The sequence below is a fragment of the Coloeus monedula genome (assembly GCF_965178545.1).
Source record: "Coloeus monedula genome assembly, chromosome: 1".
NCBI classification, from domain to species: domain Eukaryota; kingdom Metazoa; phylum Chordata; class Aves; order Passeriformes; family Corvidae; genus Coloeus; species Coloeus monedula.
The window spans coordinates 122,412,467-122,427,288 of NC_138781.1; the positions used below are offsets into that span (position 1 = coordinate 122,412,467).

The window sequence follows — 14,822 nt, forward strand, 5'->3', positions numbered from 1 at the left end:
AATCAACTCAAGCTCTGTGTTTGGACGATTTTCTCTCTCTCAGTTTGCCTACACTGCTTTGGGAAGGTGTCACTGAAGCATGGTTAGACATATCCCTTATTTTAGCTCAATTTAAGTCCCAGTGAAGAAGGCCTGGTCTGACTGTGGAGTGAGCCAGCTGCCCAAGATATCTGGAGTTCTTTCACTGAAGTGCGGATTGGATGAGTGGACAGTGAGGTGGCTCAAGAGCTGGCTCAAAGGCAGATCCCAGAGGGCCATAATTAGTACCACAGGGTCGAGTTGGAGGCCTGTCACTAGTGGTGTCCCACAAGGTTCAGTTTAACTTATTAATCCATGACTTGAATGAAGAGGCAGATGCCTCCTCAGCGAGTCCAATAGGACAAGAGGGAACGGATAAAAACTGATGCATGGGAAGTTCCACCTAAACATGAGGAAGAACTTCTTTAGTGTGCAGGTGACCAAGCACTGGAACAGATTGCCCAGAGAGGTTGTGGAGTCTCCCTCACTGGAGATACTCAAGAATCATCTGGATGCAATCCTTCACCATGTGTTCTGGGATGACCCTGCTTGAGCAGGGAGGTTGGACCTGATGACTGTGGTCGCTTCCAACCTGACGCATTCTGTGATTCTGTGATTCCCTGCTATTGCTCAGAAGCAGGTTAGCTTGATTAGGACTGGGTTGGATGCATTTATTTACCCTGCAATTTCATAGCTGAGCAATGTGCTAATATGTCCAGCTTCGTTTTCAGAGGAGAAGACAGTAGTGCCCAAAATAATTAGATCAATTCGTGTGTACTATATATCATTTATAACTTTGGAATAAAACCCATGTATATCCTCAGGACTGGGTATTTTTGACATGGAATCAGGTTAAGAAAAGGCTCCATAATCCCAGGGTCCATTTCACAGAAGACTCCAAAAAATGTACCTCATTATAAAATACACCTTCCCAAGGAATCACAAGACATGAGAAATCAAATGAGAATTCCTAAAAGCAAAAGCTCTCCAGTAGAAAATCAATTTCAGCTACTTTCACCTTGCCCCAGGGAAAGCAGCAGAGACACTAAGTGGGGTGTGGGAAATGTCTCATACATCTTCCTGGAGCTGCACAAGGCAGACCTCCAGACAGGAGCTTTTCTTTCCAAGACAGCTCTGCTCTAATTAGGGACTTCTACAAAATTAGTATGTTGCAGTTCCAAATAGTGTCTGGATGATTCCCATATCAAATTTCGTTGGTGTGTTTTTTTTTTAAAAAAAGTCTTTGTCCTTGTTCTAATTGACAGCCTTACAAATGCAGGTGGACTGAGGGATGAAGGTCAAATTGAACTTAATGTGCTTAATAGGGCAAGGAACAAAATTTAGCAGAAAGATACACACATAAAAAAATGTTCTTTGGTGGTTGGGTTTTTTTCTGACTATCATCTTTCCTTCAAGGGTCTTTGTGCATTTTTCGGTGTGCCTTAAAAATTAAAAGACAGCAATTGCTTTAAATAAAATTGTTACATTAAGGGCTGTCCTATAACACCTACAGATGTGTGAGATAGAATCTAGTCTATAGACTCAACAATCTGTGTTGGGTGGACAGAAAATTAATTTTCTATATAGGAAAGTGCATCCTTCTCCTTTAGACCTTTTCTAGAGGCAGACTGCCAGCTTAAATCTCTGGCAGGCTCCTATAATTCTCAGTATTTGAGCCTTTATGGGTGTTGTTAAAGCTGGTCAACATGTTCTAAAAAATACATGTTCCCCCTTGAAAATGAAGCCTGACTGATGTTTCTCACTAAAAATTATGATTAATATCATTTTGTGCATTCCAGCAAGAAGGCAAAACAACTTTTCTTTTTCAGGTGAGTATAAATCTCTCTGTTTTAAAGTTATTCCCCGGCTTCCAATCTATCATTTCCTTACTCTCCTGTGCTTTGGACTCAGGTTGGATTTTCCACACTGACCTTTGCTGCTCCCAGTACAGCCTGGGAGCCACTGTGGCAATTTATTCCCAAAGAGCAAAGGTGTTTAAAATGTCTTCCTTATAGAAACAACTTGTGGGATGGCCATCTTGAAAAACATAGAATTAATAATAAATAAATAAATAAAGGCAAATATGGAACATTCCAGTTTGTCTTAGGTTTTTTTTTCAGAATAATCTGTGAAAAGTTCCAAATCATAAAATCTTCATTCCCATGTGTGAGGAAGGCAACTGAATTTGTGAATTTTGCATGTGATGGGCATTTTATGGCTCTGGTCTGCTATAAAACACAATTTTACGTTATCGCATGGTAGAAAATCACTTTGGGCTTCACACTTCTGTCAGTCCATGTGTTTTTCTAGGTGGGCTCAGATTCTCTGCAGCAGTTTCTCAGCCCTCAGTTGAAGTCACTGCAACTTGCAGCACTGCAGTATTTTATCTCAGTCAGAGCTGCATCCTAAACTTGAATGAAAAGCAGAGGAAATACAGCCATCTTTATTGAAAATGAACACCCCAACAGAACATATGCCATCCTTAGAGAGAATCATAGAATCAATGAACAGAATCATAGAATGGTTAGGGTTGGAAAGGACCTTAATAGTCATCTAATTCCAATCCCCCTGCCATGGGCAGGGATGCCATTCACTAAATCAGGTTGCTCAGGACCCAATTAAACCTGGCCTTGACCACTTTGAGGGATGGGGCATCCACAATTTCTCTGGGCAACCTGTTCCAGTACCTCATCATCTACTAAGAAAAGTATTTCTTCCTAACATCTAATCTAAACCAACCTTCTTTCAGTTTAGAACGTTGTCCTGTCACTATGTGGCCAGATAAGAAGTCCCTCTCCCTCCTTTTTATACGCCTCCTTACGGTATTGGAAGGCTGCAATGAGGTCTCCCTGGAGCCTTCCCTTCCCCACACTGAACAACCCCAACTCTCTCAGCCTGTCTCTGTAGGAGAGGTGCTCTATTCCTCTGATCATCTTTTTTGCCCTCCTCTGGACTCACTTTAACATGCTGACATCTTTCTTGTGCTAAGGACCCCAGACCAGGTGGGGGTCTCAAAAGCTCAACTCATCATTTACTGGAATTTAAAATGGGATCATCTGTGATGCTACACTGCTTGTCCTCCTGTATGCTGGCCTGATTACCCAGTAGTCCTTCACAGTACATCCAATATTCAGATTTGTAATGATTTCGTATGAACTGACCTGTCAGAGGTGGAAGTGGTTTATTCCACTGCGCAGCAAAAGAAAAAGATATCACTTAATGCCTGTGGCTGCTCACAAACATCCCCTTAGTATGGTTTTAGATGACTGCCAGGGCAATCCATGGCTAAAGAGTATGGAGAGTCCTGATGATCCTCCCTGGGTTGCAGGAGGTGGTGTATGCATACATATTGCTAAATCTGGGGGAAAAAATTGACCTTGAAGCAGCACAGAAGCTCTACTGAGCAGGTGTATAAGGGGATTTTTTCATATCATCTCACAAATCCACCCTGTATTCTCACCAGCTGTGCTCAATCTCTGATGCTCGGGAGGAAGGCGAGAGAAAGCCCCAGGACACCCTGTGCTAATTGTGGGGGGAAGGAACCTGCCTTAGTCCCAGAGCCAAAGCCCTGAAGGAAGAGACCTGATTATATTCTGCTTTTCATGCTGAGCTGTAGGGGTTAGGAGCACACACAGGATGAGGACGGCTTCATCAGCATCTCCCTTCACAGCGGTGACACAGGCTCGTCTCCTCCCCTTGGAAGCGTGTTTGCACACAGGAGCAGCGGTCGTCCCATTATTTATGCCATGCAAAAAAAAATCCTAGGCTCTTCCTTGACTGACGTTTGTTAGATAAGATCGTAGGTACAAAACACCCTTCACAATATACAATAACCTTTAAAGACACGCCAGCCACCTCCTCTTCTCTTAGGCGTGCCAGGCTGGTGGAGCAGGGCAGGATGCTGTAGCGAGCCCTCGGCAGCGGGACGCTACCTGCATGTTAATGCCGAGGCTGTTTGCGCTGAGCCCGGCAGCGGCAGCGAGCGCGGCTCCGGCAGTTTCCATGGTGCTGTCATGGTGCGCTCTCCCCACACCTTCACTTAATCAGCATTTCCCACCCATCCTCCTCCCTGTAATATGCTGCTTGCTCACCCCGAAAGGTCAGCCTTTGTGATGATGATTTTAGCAGGGGGAGGCAGGGAGGCCGAAGGGTGAAAAGGTGAGCTCTGAGCAGCGATGTGCGTGGGAACTGGGGGCTTGCCTTGCGCTGCACAATGAGAAATTAGAAAGCTTCCCCTCGAGGGAGCGGTGCTCATCAACCCCCTCTCACTTCCCAGGCCGGCCGAGTCAGACGCCCTGATGGAGTTAAAAAATGTTCATGAGAAGTGGTTGGAGACCCGACTTTAAATCTTCAGCACTTCATCGGCAGCTGATGTGTCAGTGTGTGGAGGGGCAAAGGGACTGCTTCTGCCCACAGAGGAAACTGATACAAACGCTTCCAGGCATCTTTTTTTGTTTTTCCATTTCCCTCCTGCCCCCTCCCAGCAGGCCCAGTGCTCGTTTGTGGATGGAAAGAGATTTTTCCTACAACTTTCATCCTATTGACTGCCAGAGTAAAGCACTGCATCTCCTAACTGCCTTCCTTCCTTTCTTTCTCTAGGACAGCTTTCCTGCACGTTTTGGAGGAGTCCATTTTGTCAATCAGCCCTGGTACATCCATGCCCTGTACACGCTAATCAAACCGTTCCTCAAAGACAAGACAAGGAAAAGGGTAATTAGATGGGGGTGGGGCTGAGGGTGGAGAGGAACCTGCAGACCTGGATTAGCCAAGCACCTAGCTGCCTGTTTGTTTCTTTTTCTCTCTGCATTTTCCATATGGTATCAGAGAATTGCTGCTGTTATAAAAACTAGAGTTTGGAATGGTCTGGATTGAATGAATAACTCAGTCAGGGACCAGAAATCTGTTATCACTAACAAAGCGTGGATACATTTTACTGGGACATGCTCAGGGATAGAAAGAGCTGGCAATGTGGAGGGATTGTCAGGCCTGGCTGAAGTTACTTGCAAGTGAGGGAAACTTCAGCTTAACTCTTTTTGTGGGAATAAAAATTCCTGTTTCATTCCTTCAGCAGGATGACTGTTTTCACATGCAACTCACTTGCTTCCACAAAAAGTACCCATGCCTGAAGGCTGTTTGCTCACACTGCAGAAGAGGCAGATCTTCTCCAGTGAAACCCAAGAGAATTGGTGGTCCTGCAGTCATCCTAGCCATTTGTTCTCTGCAGTCTATCAAACAACAGCTGAATAATCCCTCAGGAGGCCCCAGAGCCCACCCTGAGCTGTGTCTGACTAGGCAGGACAAGGTTAGGACCAATCTGAATGCAAAAAGGGATTAGAGAAACACGTGTTGCTGAAGCAGCACAAAGTGGTGACACAGCCTGATACACCCCTGGGAAATGTCTGGCCTGGGGTGCAGGGCTGGTGGCCCTCTCAGACGCTGAAGCCCTACTCTTCACGTCTGCTTCCAGTAAGCTCCACTGTCACCCTTTCCTTCTCACTGCTCTTCTCGTAAGCCTCTATCCTCTTACAGTAGCAATAATTAGTCGTAATTCCTGACTTCCATTTCTCCTGATCTGGAACTTAAGGAACTGACATTGTCACGTGCCAAAAGCAAGCGAATCGGAGTTTTCAGAATTGTTGGTAATGCCAGCCTAATTCTTCAGCTGCCCACCCCAAAGTCAATCCCCCCTCTTCTGCCAACTAAGTCAGCCCTGAGAGCTTTTGAAATTCCCACCTGAAACTGCAGTGTCAACTAATGACACTCCACACCTCATTAGTGCTGCAATTATTGTACTTAATGAAGTAAGGAGTCGATGATGACTTTGAACTTTCTTTTTTATTTGTTAAAGATCTTTCTTCATGGTAACAACCTGAACAGCCTTCACCAGCTAATACATCCTGAATGCCTGCCCTCTGAATTTGGGGGGACTCTGCCTCCCTATGACATGGGAACGTGGGCTCGAACGTTACTCGGTCCCGACTACAGCGATGAAAATGAGTACACCCACACCTCCTACAACGCCATGCACGTGAAGCACGCGTCGTCCAACCTGGAAAGGGAGGCCTCGCCCAAACCCATGAAAAGGTTAGTAATGCCTTTGAAATCGGCTCTTATTTGGCTCTCTGAACAGGTTTGGCGTAAATCTCACAGGAAGGGCTCATCTGGCTTGAAGAGAGGCTGCAATTTGGCAAACGTCGATGGAGCACTGCACTCTGGGCTGTGCTCATGGTGTGGTGGGAGAAAGGAAGCCTCTTGGTGGAACCGTAATTACTTGTCTGATTACTGTGCATGAAAATGAGAGGAAATTAATGAGCCCCTGCACAGAGCATTACAGAAAGTACATCAGGGTGAGATGCTGTCCTGCACGGCGCAGCACAACCAGCGGCGCCACTTTAGAGCTGGTCCCTATTCGTTGCCGCTGCTTTGCTGCTGCTGACCCGATTGTCATCGATGAGGGATTTCCCACCTCGGAAAAGCAGCTTTTGTAAGATGAACACCACTGCCCTCTAAAGGGAAAAGCAGTTGGTCTTCTCCCTCTGCTTCTGCTCCCACTTGCTCTGAAAAGCCCTGCAAAGGCAGTTGCAGAGGTGCTCTTTTAAGAGCTCTGATTTTAGTTTTAGTGATTGTGCATTCAGCTCTGAATGCTCAAAATAACACCTCTGGAGAGTGCTATCCTCAGTAGTTTGGACTGATTGTGGGGATGGGGTCAGAAAGTTGGCTACCTGGCATAGGGCTGTGGGTGGTATGGCTCAGCCAACACCAGCTGCAGTGAGCAATGGCCATGTAGGCTCCCCTGTGTGAGTGTAACATCTGCACTCGCCTCACCCTTGGCATCCCACTCCACGAAACTGCTTTCCATGCAGATCGCAGCGATGCTTTCCTCGCTGCTGCCACTTGATGAGTGCGGCGCTCACAGGCACGGCGCCACTCTCTGTGACAGGGAGCGGCCATCATTCTGTCACAGCAAAATCAAAGCTGACAACACAGACAAGCCATAATGTCATGCAATTAATTTTGAAAGTCTTTCATCGTCAGAGGAAAAAGAAATGCATTCTTGATTCACATCTCCCTCCCAGGTCAGAGGGATGCCACACAGCTGTGTCTGCAAAGTGAGGCCTGTCCCAGAGAGCTGAGTTTAAACAAATTTATTTTTAATAAATATTTTCAGTGAAACATACTGAATAATTTTAGAAAAAATACTAAATATTTCATTATTGTTAAAATATATCTCCGTTTATGTAGTTTTATAGAAAGAAATCAGCAGGTTTTTAAAGCTCCAAATATGTTGAATGCTGTTCACAGGTAAATCTTTGCTGAGGATCTGATCCTTGGCTGCAAAGAACGGAGGGTCTTATTGTGACCTCAAGGGAGAACTTCGGCTTGAAAATTAGTTCAGTGCCAGAAAACCCTGCCTTGAGGCAAAGCCTTCTTTTATAATCTGTTCACTAATACAAAAGTGCACTAATACAAATATGGGGAGTGGATGAATCTAATTTGTCATGTTGCCTCTGGGCAAACTACATCTAACTTTTAGCCTAATTTCGTTACTCGGCTGTTAAGTCAGGCATCTGATCTTGTACCCTGTGGTCATTACTTGCTGTTAAAGGTGAAAAGTTCACAGCTTCAACAGATTTTCTCCTATGAGTATTTGCTTTGATTCTTCTTCCCCTGAAATTATGATTTGGCCCAAGCATAGGTAAAAGTCTATGTTTAGAAAGCATGATTGTGTGCTTTATTAGATTTATTAGACTAGATTTATATCTAAGGCATCTTAAAAGGTCTCCAGATTTCTACCAACATTACCTGTCTTTATATATCTCTCCTCCTGGCCTCTTTTGGTTCATATATTTCTAACACAACGAGAAACTCAGGCTGCGGCTGACATTCCTGGATGCTCCAGAGAGGTTTACACTAGGCATAGGTGATCTTCTATCATTATTCTTCATCTTAAATACAACTCCCTCACAATTGTTCTATTGTTTTTCCCCCTTATTAAAAAAAATTCTAGTTTTACTGAAAATCTGTCCTCTGCTCCTCCTTTCACAGCATACACTCTTAGGTAACATGTTAATTTTGTGTTTCTCTAATGAAATGATTGATTTAATAAAAAATAAAGGTCAAGGTCACTGACTTTTTCTTTAGCAGTCATGTTCCTCTGAAAGGGGCAAATATAAGACTGATCCTCCTTGGGTTTCTGCAATTTAAGGCTGAAAAGCCTTGATGAACAATTATGGGACTTTTCCTCTCTGACTTCCCAGATATCACTGCAGGTTTACCTGCCCAGTAACCAGCTGCAGGGGAGGGCAGTGTTTATGAGAGGTGGACTTACCCGGGAGGCTGGAGCTACAGTGGTTGTTTCCCACTGTGGCACTGTCCTGCTACATGGCAAGGTGCAGAGCTGCAGCTCCTCCTGACTCTGTGGCCACCTGCTGTAAAGCCACACAAGCCCATCCTTGCTACAGCTGCCACTGGACCAGCATCCAGAATCTTTTGAGTTCAGTGCTGCTAAAACAGCTGAGAATCTTGCACTGTGATCACAGAGGAGTGTCCCTGTGAAATTAAATGCCACCATCCTTTCCACCTGGAGAGAAGCTCACCCTTGACACCTACTCCAAAAATAGCATGTCACAATTTTAGTAGCAGAGATGCTAAGAAATCAAGATATGAATTATAGATCTGAAAGAAAAGTTCCAGGTAATGACATCAGAGAATAGCTGACCAAAATACTGTTGTAGCCACTTAACCTATATTAGCAAATGAATGCAGAGGGGGGGAAGGAGGCCATCTTCAAGATGTGCCTGAGACCAACTGAAAATGAAAATAAATCTCAAAACTCAGACCAGGAAAAAATGCAGCACCAAGCAGCAGTGAGAGGAGCTGAAGCTGGAGTGGGTACCGACCCATAGGTTGGCTTCAGGACTGACAGCAGTGCTTTGGCTCCTGTCACCAGGGCAGGTGCATATAAATTAAAACAAGTTCACCTGAGAATTGTGGGGAGGATGAGGAAAGCAGAGAGCATGTTTTTCTGACAAGAAGCTATATAAGACAGTGGTTTGTTCAGCTTCAGAGAGTGAAGGTTGAAATGGATTTGAAGGGAATAAAATCTGGGGAGAGAGAATAGATATTTGAGAAAAAGGACAGCTTAGGCATGAGATCAAATGTGTATCAGTTGATCAAAGTATAGCTTGGCTGCAAATTAGAGTTGGTTTGCTGGTCATCAGGGGCCAGAAACAGCATGCCAGGATGACAATCTAACTGATACAGGAGTGAAAGACTAATATGAAGGGGCTGCAGGAGATTAGACTTGCATAGCAAAGTCTCATCAGATTCCAACTTCTGCTCCATTTAACAGCAATGGAACCAGAACATTATCTTCTTCCCAGTCACAGGCAGGGGTAGTTTTCCCTGTGACTTGAACTTGCACAAGATTTGTTCTCCAGAGAGAGAGTCCTTGTTGACTTCAGAGAATGGAGGTGTTGTAGATGGAGAAAGGATTGAAAACCCTCTTAGGGAAAGACTGCCACTGACTCTAGTCAGTGACATGATCTTGAAAATTTTGAGATTTGACAAGTGTCTATAATACGGAAAATCTTTACTCAAAACCAGTGCAGTTTTTCCACCAGTGGCCACATGAAGTCCCACTGGAGCAAAACCAAAATAGTGGAAATGGCACTCCCATCTGCAGTATTATCTACAACCCCAAGTACTGTATGAACAGATGGGAAACAAAGCAAAACAGCTGATGACTCCACATAATGAGTCTTAATGATGGGGGGGGGGGGGGGGGTGGGAAGGGAGGGGAAGCAACAATAATAAAAATCCATTCAGGATGTATGTTTATTAAGATCCAGCTCAGTGAAGTCTGAAATGGGCAAGGTAGTAAACATGCAAACCAGCATTAATACAGCAAACTTAGTTTAATCTGGCCACATCCATTAGACAGTCCCGGGAACAGCAATGGCAACAGACCCTTCCCCTGTCTTGGGCCATCCCTTCTGAAGGGTCTGCATCCGTGCAGGGATCCTGTCACTTAAGAGCTTTGGAATTTCAGAGCAACGTAAATGGTGCAAAATTTTGGAGCACAGGGAAGAATATCACCTCCCTTTCAGCTGCAGCCAAGTCTTCTGTGATCTCTGATGGTCAGAAAGGGGCCTTTAGTCAATAGGGAGCTCACACAAAAGCAAAGCATTTGCCTGAGGCATTCACGCTGGTTTTTGTTGATCAGCTGCTGTTTTTAGGAACAGCTGGAGGTTTTATCTGGGTGTGCAGTTTAACCAATAGTTATGGTGGATGGTTAAGCCTAGCAGTTAAAGAGTCAGAGACTGCTCTCAGCATATCACTGTGCCAATGGGGCACATTTTTTAGCCCCGTTCTCCCAACAGTAGGAGATCCGTGTCTGTAGCTATTTGGGTACCTAAAAGCAATGGGTGAGCATCCCCACATCCCCAGGTGGAGGGATGAATTCAGCGACTGAGGAGAATGTGAAAGAGCTTCAGCTCTTTGAAGTTTTCTTTTTGCTCCAGTGTCACCCTTGCTCTTACACTCGGGTGCAGCAGCAACAAGTAAGCTGCAGCAGCATGTTACCTCTCTGTGACTCACTTTTCTTCACAAGAATGGCCCTTCTTCAGCTGCATCTGGGTCACTTCTTGATGTCTGAACTTGATTTTCAGTCCAAGTGACAAAGATTGTTCTCTGCCTTTGCTTGCCCCCTGTATAGGCACCAAGCACAGCCTGGGAGCTGAATGTTCCTTCTCTGCCCTCCCAAGTATCAAAAGATCACTAGCTTTTAACATGCTGCCAGTGCAAATGAGTTTGAAAACCCAGTGCAATTTAAAATTGCCTTGCAGAGAAAGGAAATCTTACCTAACAACTGCATACATATTCTGGTCAAACAACCTGGGCTGTTTAATGAAACTTATTTAAACAAAGTTTAATTGATGACAACTTTATTCAAATTTGGAGTTAAAATTATTCTTAGGATAACATGGGTTGCAAGAGCATTAGTATCACTGAGTCAAACTCATCAGACACTCAGTAGATTCAGAGTTAGGGTAAAACTTTTAAAGTAGAGTCAAGCACACTAATTATGAATGTGCAATCTGTGCATCAAGACACCATTACATTTTTTCTCCTGTGAAATAGAAACTTATAGAATCATAGAACTGTAGAATAATTTAGGTTGGAAAAGTTCTTTAAGAGCATCAAGTTCGATGTTAACCCAAGTCCACCACTAAACCTTGTGCCTCAGCACCACAACTACATGTCTTTTAAATACCTCCAGGGATGGTGTCTCCACCACTTCCCTGGGAAGCCTCTTCCAATGTCTACAACCCCTTCAGTAGAGAAATTTTTTCTTAATATCTAATTTAAACCTCTCCTGGCACAACTTGAGGCTGTTTCCTAAAGGACTAAAGCACCTAAAGACTCAATGGCCTGACTAATATTTCAACAAAAGCCCCCGTATTGTGCATTTTGAAAATGCAGTGGAAAGAGCCTGTTGGAATGCATTGCCCCATTGCTCCATGATGTTGAGTTAGAGTATGTGGATTTTTACATCCCAGATTAGAGTGAAAGGATTTTAAAGTACAGTTGAGGGTGTAGCCATTATTGCGTCCTAATGTGTGTGTCTTCAAAAGCCCTGATATTCAAATGAACTCACTGCTGAAATTAATTGCTGTTTCTCAGAAGTGGGATCCTGCTTCCAGAAAGAAGGATATTACAACTGGTACACACTAATGCCGACTGGAACAGTTTTAGAACCAAAAGGGGCCATTCATGGGGGTGACTTATGTAAGGCTTTTATTTATTCAGACTTGTTTCTCCATATGCCCAGCTGGGCTGTGCAAGGCAGACCTTTCTAGTTGTTATCCTTAGTGTGACCTTAATGTTCCTTTGCCATATGTTTCTGCTTTTATGGGTCATGTTTTATGCCGGTTCACAGTCAGCACCAATTTACTGCAGAAGTAGTAAAATACCAGCAAATAAAAATCAGTATGAAAATGTGTGAACACTTCCCACTGCCCATGGATGGAACCTGGGTTGCTCTGCTTGTAGCTGGGGTGCATTTCTACTTGTGTTGGGGGGAAAGGGAAAAACTTGTGATAAAATAGCTCTGTAATACACGAGACCCACAATGCAAGGCTTACATTCACTATTTTATTATAAATTATTTTAAACAAAGGAGAATTTCTGAATACTTCTGCAGAAAGACTTCCTCCATACACAGATGGTGAATGAGGCACATATTGGTAATAAAGCAGGTGTCCCAGGGCCATGCATATCATGTAATGTATGCATTATCTAATAATATAGATTGTTAGCTGGTAAAAAAGATTTATAACCTTTAAATAGAATCCAGTGAATACATCAGAAAGAAATGGAAAGAAACTGGTGGATCTGGCACATTAGCAGGTCCTACAGAGGCTACAGGGGAGATGTTGCAGAATTTCCTCAGGAACCTGTAGCAAGAGAAGCCAAGCAGGAAATCTGAGTTGCAAAGCCACAGCTGAACCAAGGAGAGGACAAGGCAGGAATTCAGTTGCTCTCTGGGGGCATTGACAGCGCTGGTTTTGTTTCATCTGTTTGCAGCACTGAATTCCCAGTGCATGGGTGCACAGACACAGGCTAGAGATGGGAATGGCAGTGCTGATCAGGCTGCCTAAAATATTGTGTTGTAAATTATGTCTTCAGCTGGCTATAAATTGGCCAAAAGTTTAGTAGTTTAGATTAGAGACATGACACTTAATAAAACAAATGGTTTTACACTGCTTATGTCTTTTGCTGTCCTGTGAAAAATCCACCTACATCTGGCTGAGTTACAAGCCTTTGAAAGGGCAATTCACACATGCCCTGTGGAAACATATTTAATTTTAGCATTTAATGGCCCCACAGATTGCCTTGTGCTTTAGCTTGGCCTCCCAACATAAATAAACTTGTTCAGCTTGGGTTGATGGTTCAATGCCCACAATGTGCATCTCCTGCCTAGGCCATGGGGTGTAGAGGGCTTTTGTAATTACAACTTTTATTTGTGATCACTGTTGTCCCTGAACCAGCCCAATCCATGGCAAGACATGGAGCCAGGATTTGGAAGACTGACACCTTGTGCTCACAGGGCTTCAACCCTGCTGTTGGCAGGAGAATTGGAGAGATGAGGATTTTAGTGGTGAACCCATCTGGAGTACTGGAGACTTGGGTCACTGGGATGGAAGCCACAAGGCAGACTGAAAGACGAGGTGGGCACAAAGGAGTGGAAGCAGATGGGCTAGAACACACATTTGGTGGGCAAGCAAATGGCTGATGGAGACAAGGAATGACCCTTTGGTTCAGTCTGTTTGGTGCAGCCCTTGAGAAGCAGATCCTGCTCTCCCTTTCCCCTGAGCCTGTGTCAGCCTGGCAGGTAGCTTAAGCCAAACTTCACACAGATGGCGAGATTGCACATTGCTTACTTTCAACCTGTCAAGCTACAAACTTTGGGGTCTCATTTCCAGAAATACCCAGCACTTGCCTGCAACAGAAATCCATGGGACATGTGCTTTGTACACACAAGCTGCCACTTAAGGCTGAGGGCTCTGCAAAATCAGACCTTCAGCTCTGGGCACCCCATCAGAGGAATACTTGTACCCTAATCTCACTGTGTTTCAGATCTCCACATGCAAAATGAAAATTAAAAGAAAACCAACTCTCACAGTCATGTTATGGTAGTAAATGAATTAGCATTAAAGAGGCACACAAGTACTGCATTGATAAACCACAGAAAAGCTCAGGAGGGAATTAACAAAGGCTATCTTCAGAGCTGGCTTGGAGTAATATGCAGTAAATGTGTCACAGAGCGACACACTGAATCACCAGAAGAAAGCAAAATAAAAAGCCACTTACTAGCACAGCGCTGTGTATGCTGAGCACTGAGGGAGGAAAGAGCCCTCTGAGAAAGAACAGTGTGTGCTCCTGCGGCCAGGGCACAATGCATGGGTCACAACACCCACACACACCTGGCCAAGTGACTGCTGCTCCCACAGCCTACATTTTGGCTTTTCACTCGGTGGTGGTGCTTGACTTTACACTCTAAATAGTACATCTGCAGGGTTGCTTTCATGATGTAGTGCTGCTCTTCTGAAGGACAGGAGACTTCTGATGTATGATGGGGAAGTAGGAAGACTGATCCCCTTTGCTCTTATGGCTCTGTCCTCCCTGTTATTGCCACAGTGAAGAGACTATGACTCAGTGGCAGATCTGGTTGAGATCTTGAGAACTGGAGTTACTGGAATGGAAGCAAAAAAAGGCAGACTGAAAGATGAGGCAGAAGTAAAGGACTGGATTGTCTGAAAAAAGGGACTGGAAGCTGTTGGGCTATACAGAGACCTTGGTGGGCAAGGAAATGGGGATAAGCAGGAAAACCATGAATGGTGATGGCAAGTGCATGTGTGTTCATGTGTGAATATTCATAAAGTGTGAGAAGAAATTTTTTTCATTACCTGGCCTGAAATCCTTTTTTGAGATATCAAATTCTGCACACTTCCTAACAGCTCTGCTGAATCTGATGTAAATTGGTGTTTGCTGCTACAGTGTCATTTTATTTGATCCTGTGACTAGGCTTACAATGTGATAGGTGACATACTGGATTCCAGAGGACTAAGGGTCTTCCAGGAACTCCTGTTTGAAGCAGGTGCTCCTATTCCTTCTCCAAGAAAAAAAGCATGTGGAAAACTCAGTCTATAGCAAGAGAAAGGAAACGGACAGGAAAAGCTCCCACCCACGCCTTTCCACTGCCCTGGACTGAGGCACAGAAGCTCAGAACACTTAGGAGC

At 44.4% G+C, this 14,822-nt stretch overlaps 1 protein-coding gene across 1 annotated transcript in view; it reads left to right on the forward strand.

Annotated features, from left to right (window-relative positions):
- Positions 1-14,822, forward strand: part of CLVS1 (clavesin 1) — a gene marked incomplete at both ends in the record, with an annotated part of 88,131 nt that overhangs the window by 64,778 nt on the left and 8,531 nt on the right. The window contains 2 exons of the mRNA XM_082294978.1: positions 4,618-4,728; positions 5,867-6,102. Coding sequence (XP_082151104.1) covers positions 4,618-4,728; positions 5,867-6,102 — 347 coding nt within the window. The remainder of the gene's footprint in view (positions 1-4,617; positions 4,729-5,866; positions 6,103-14,822) is intronic.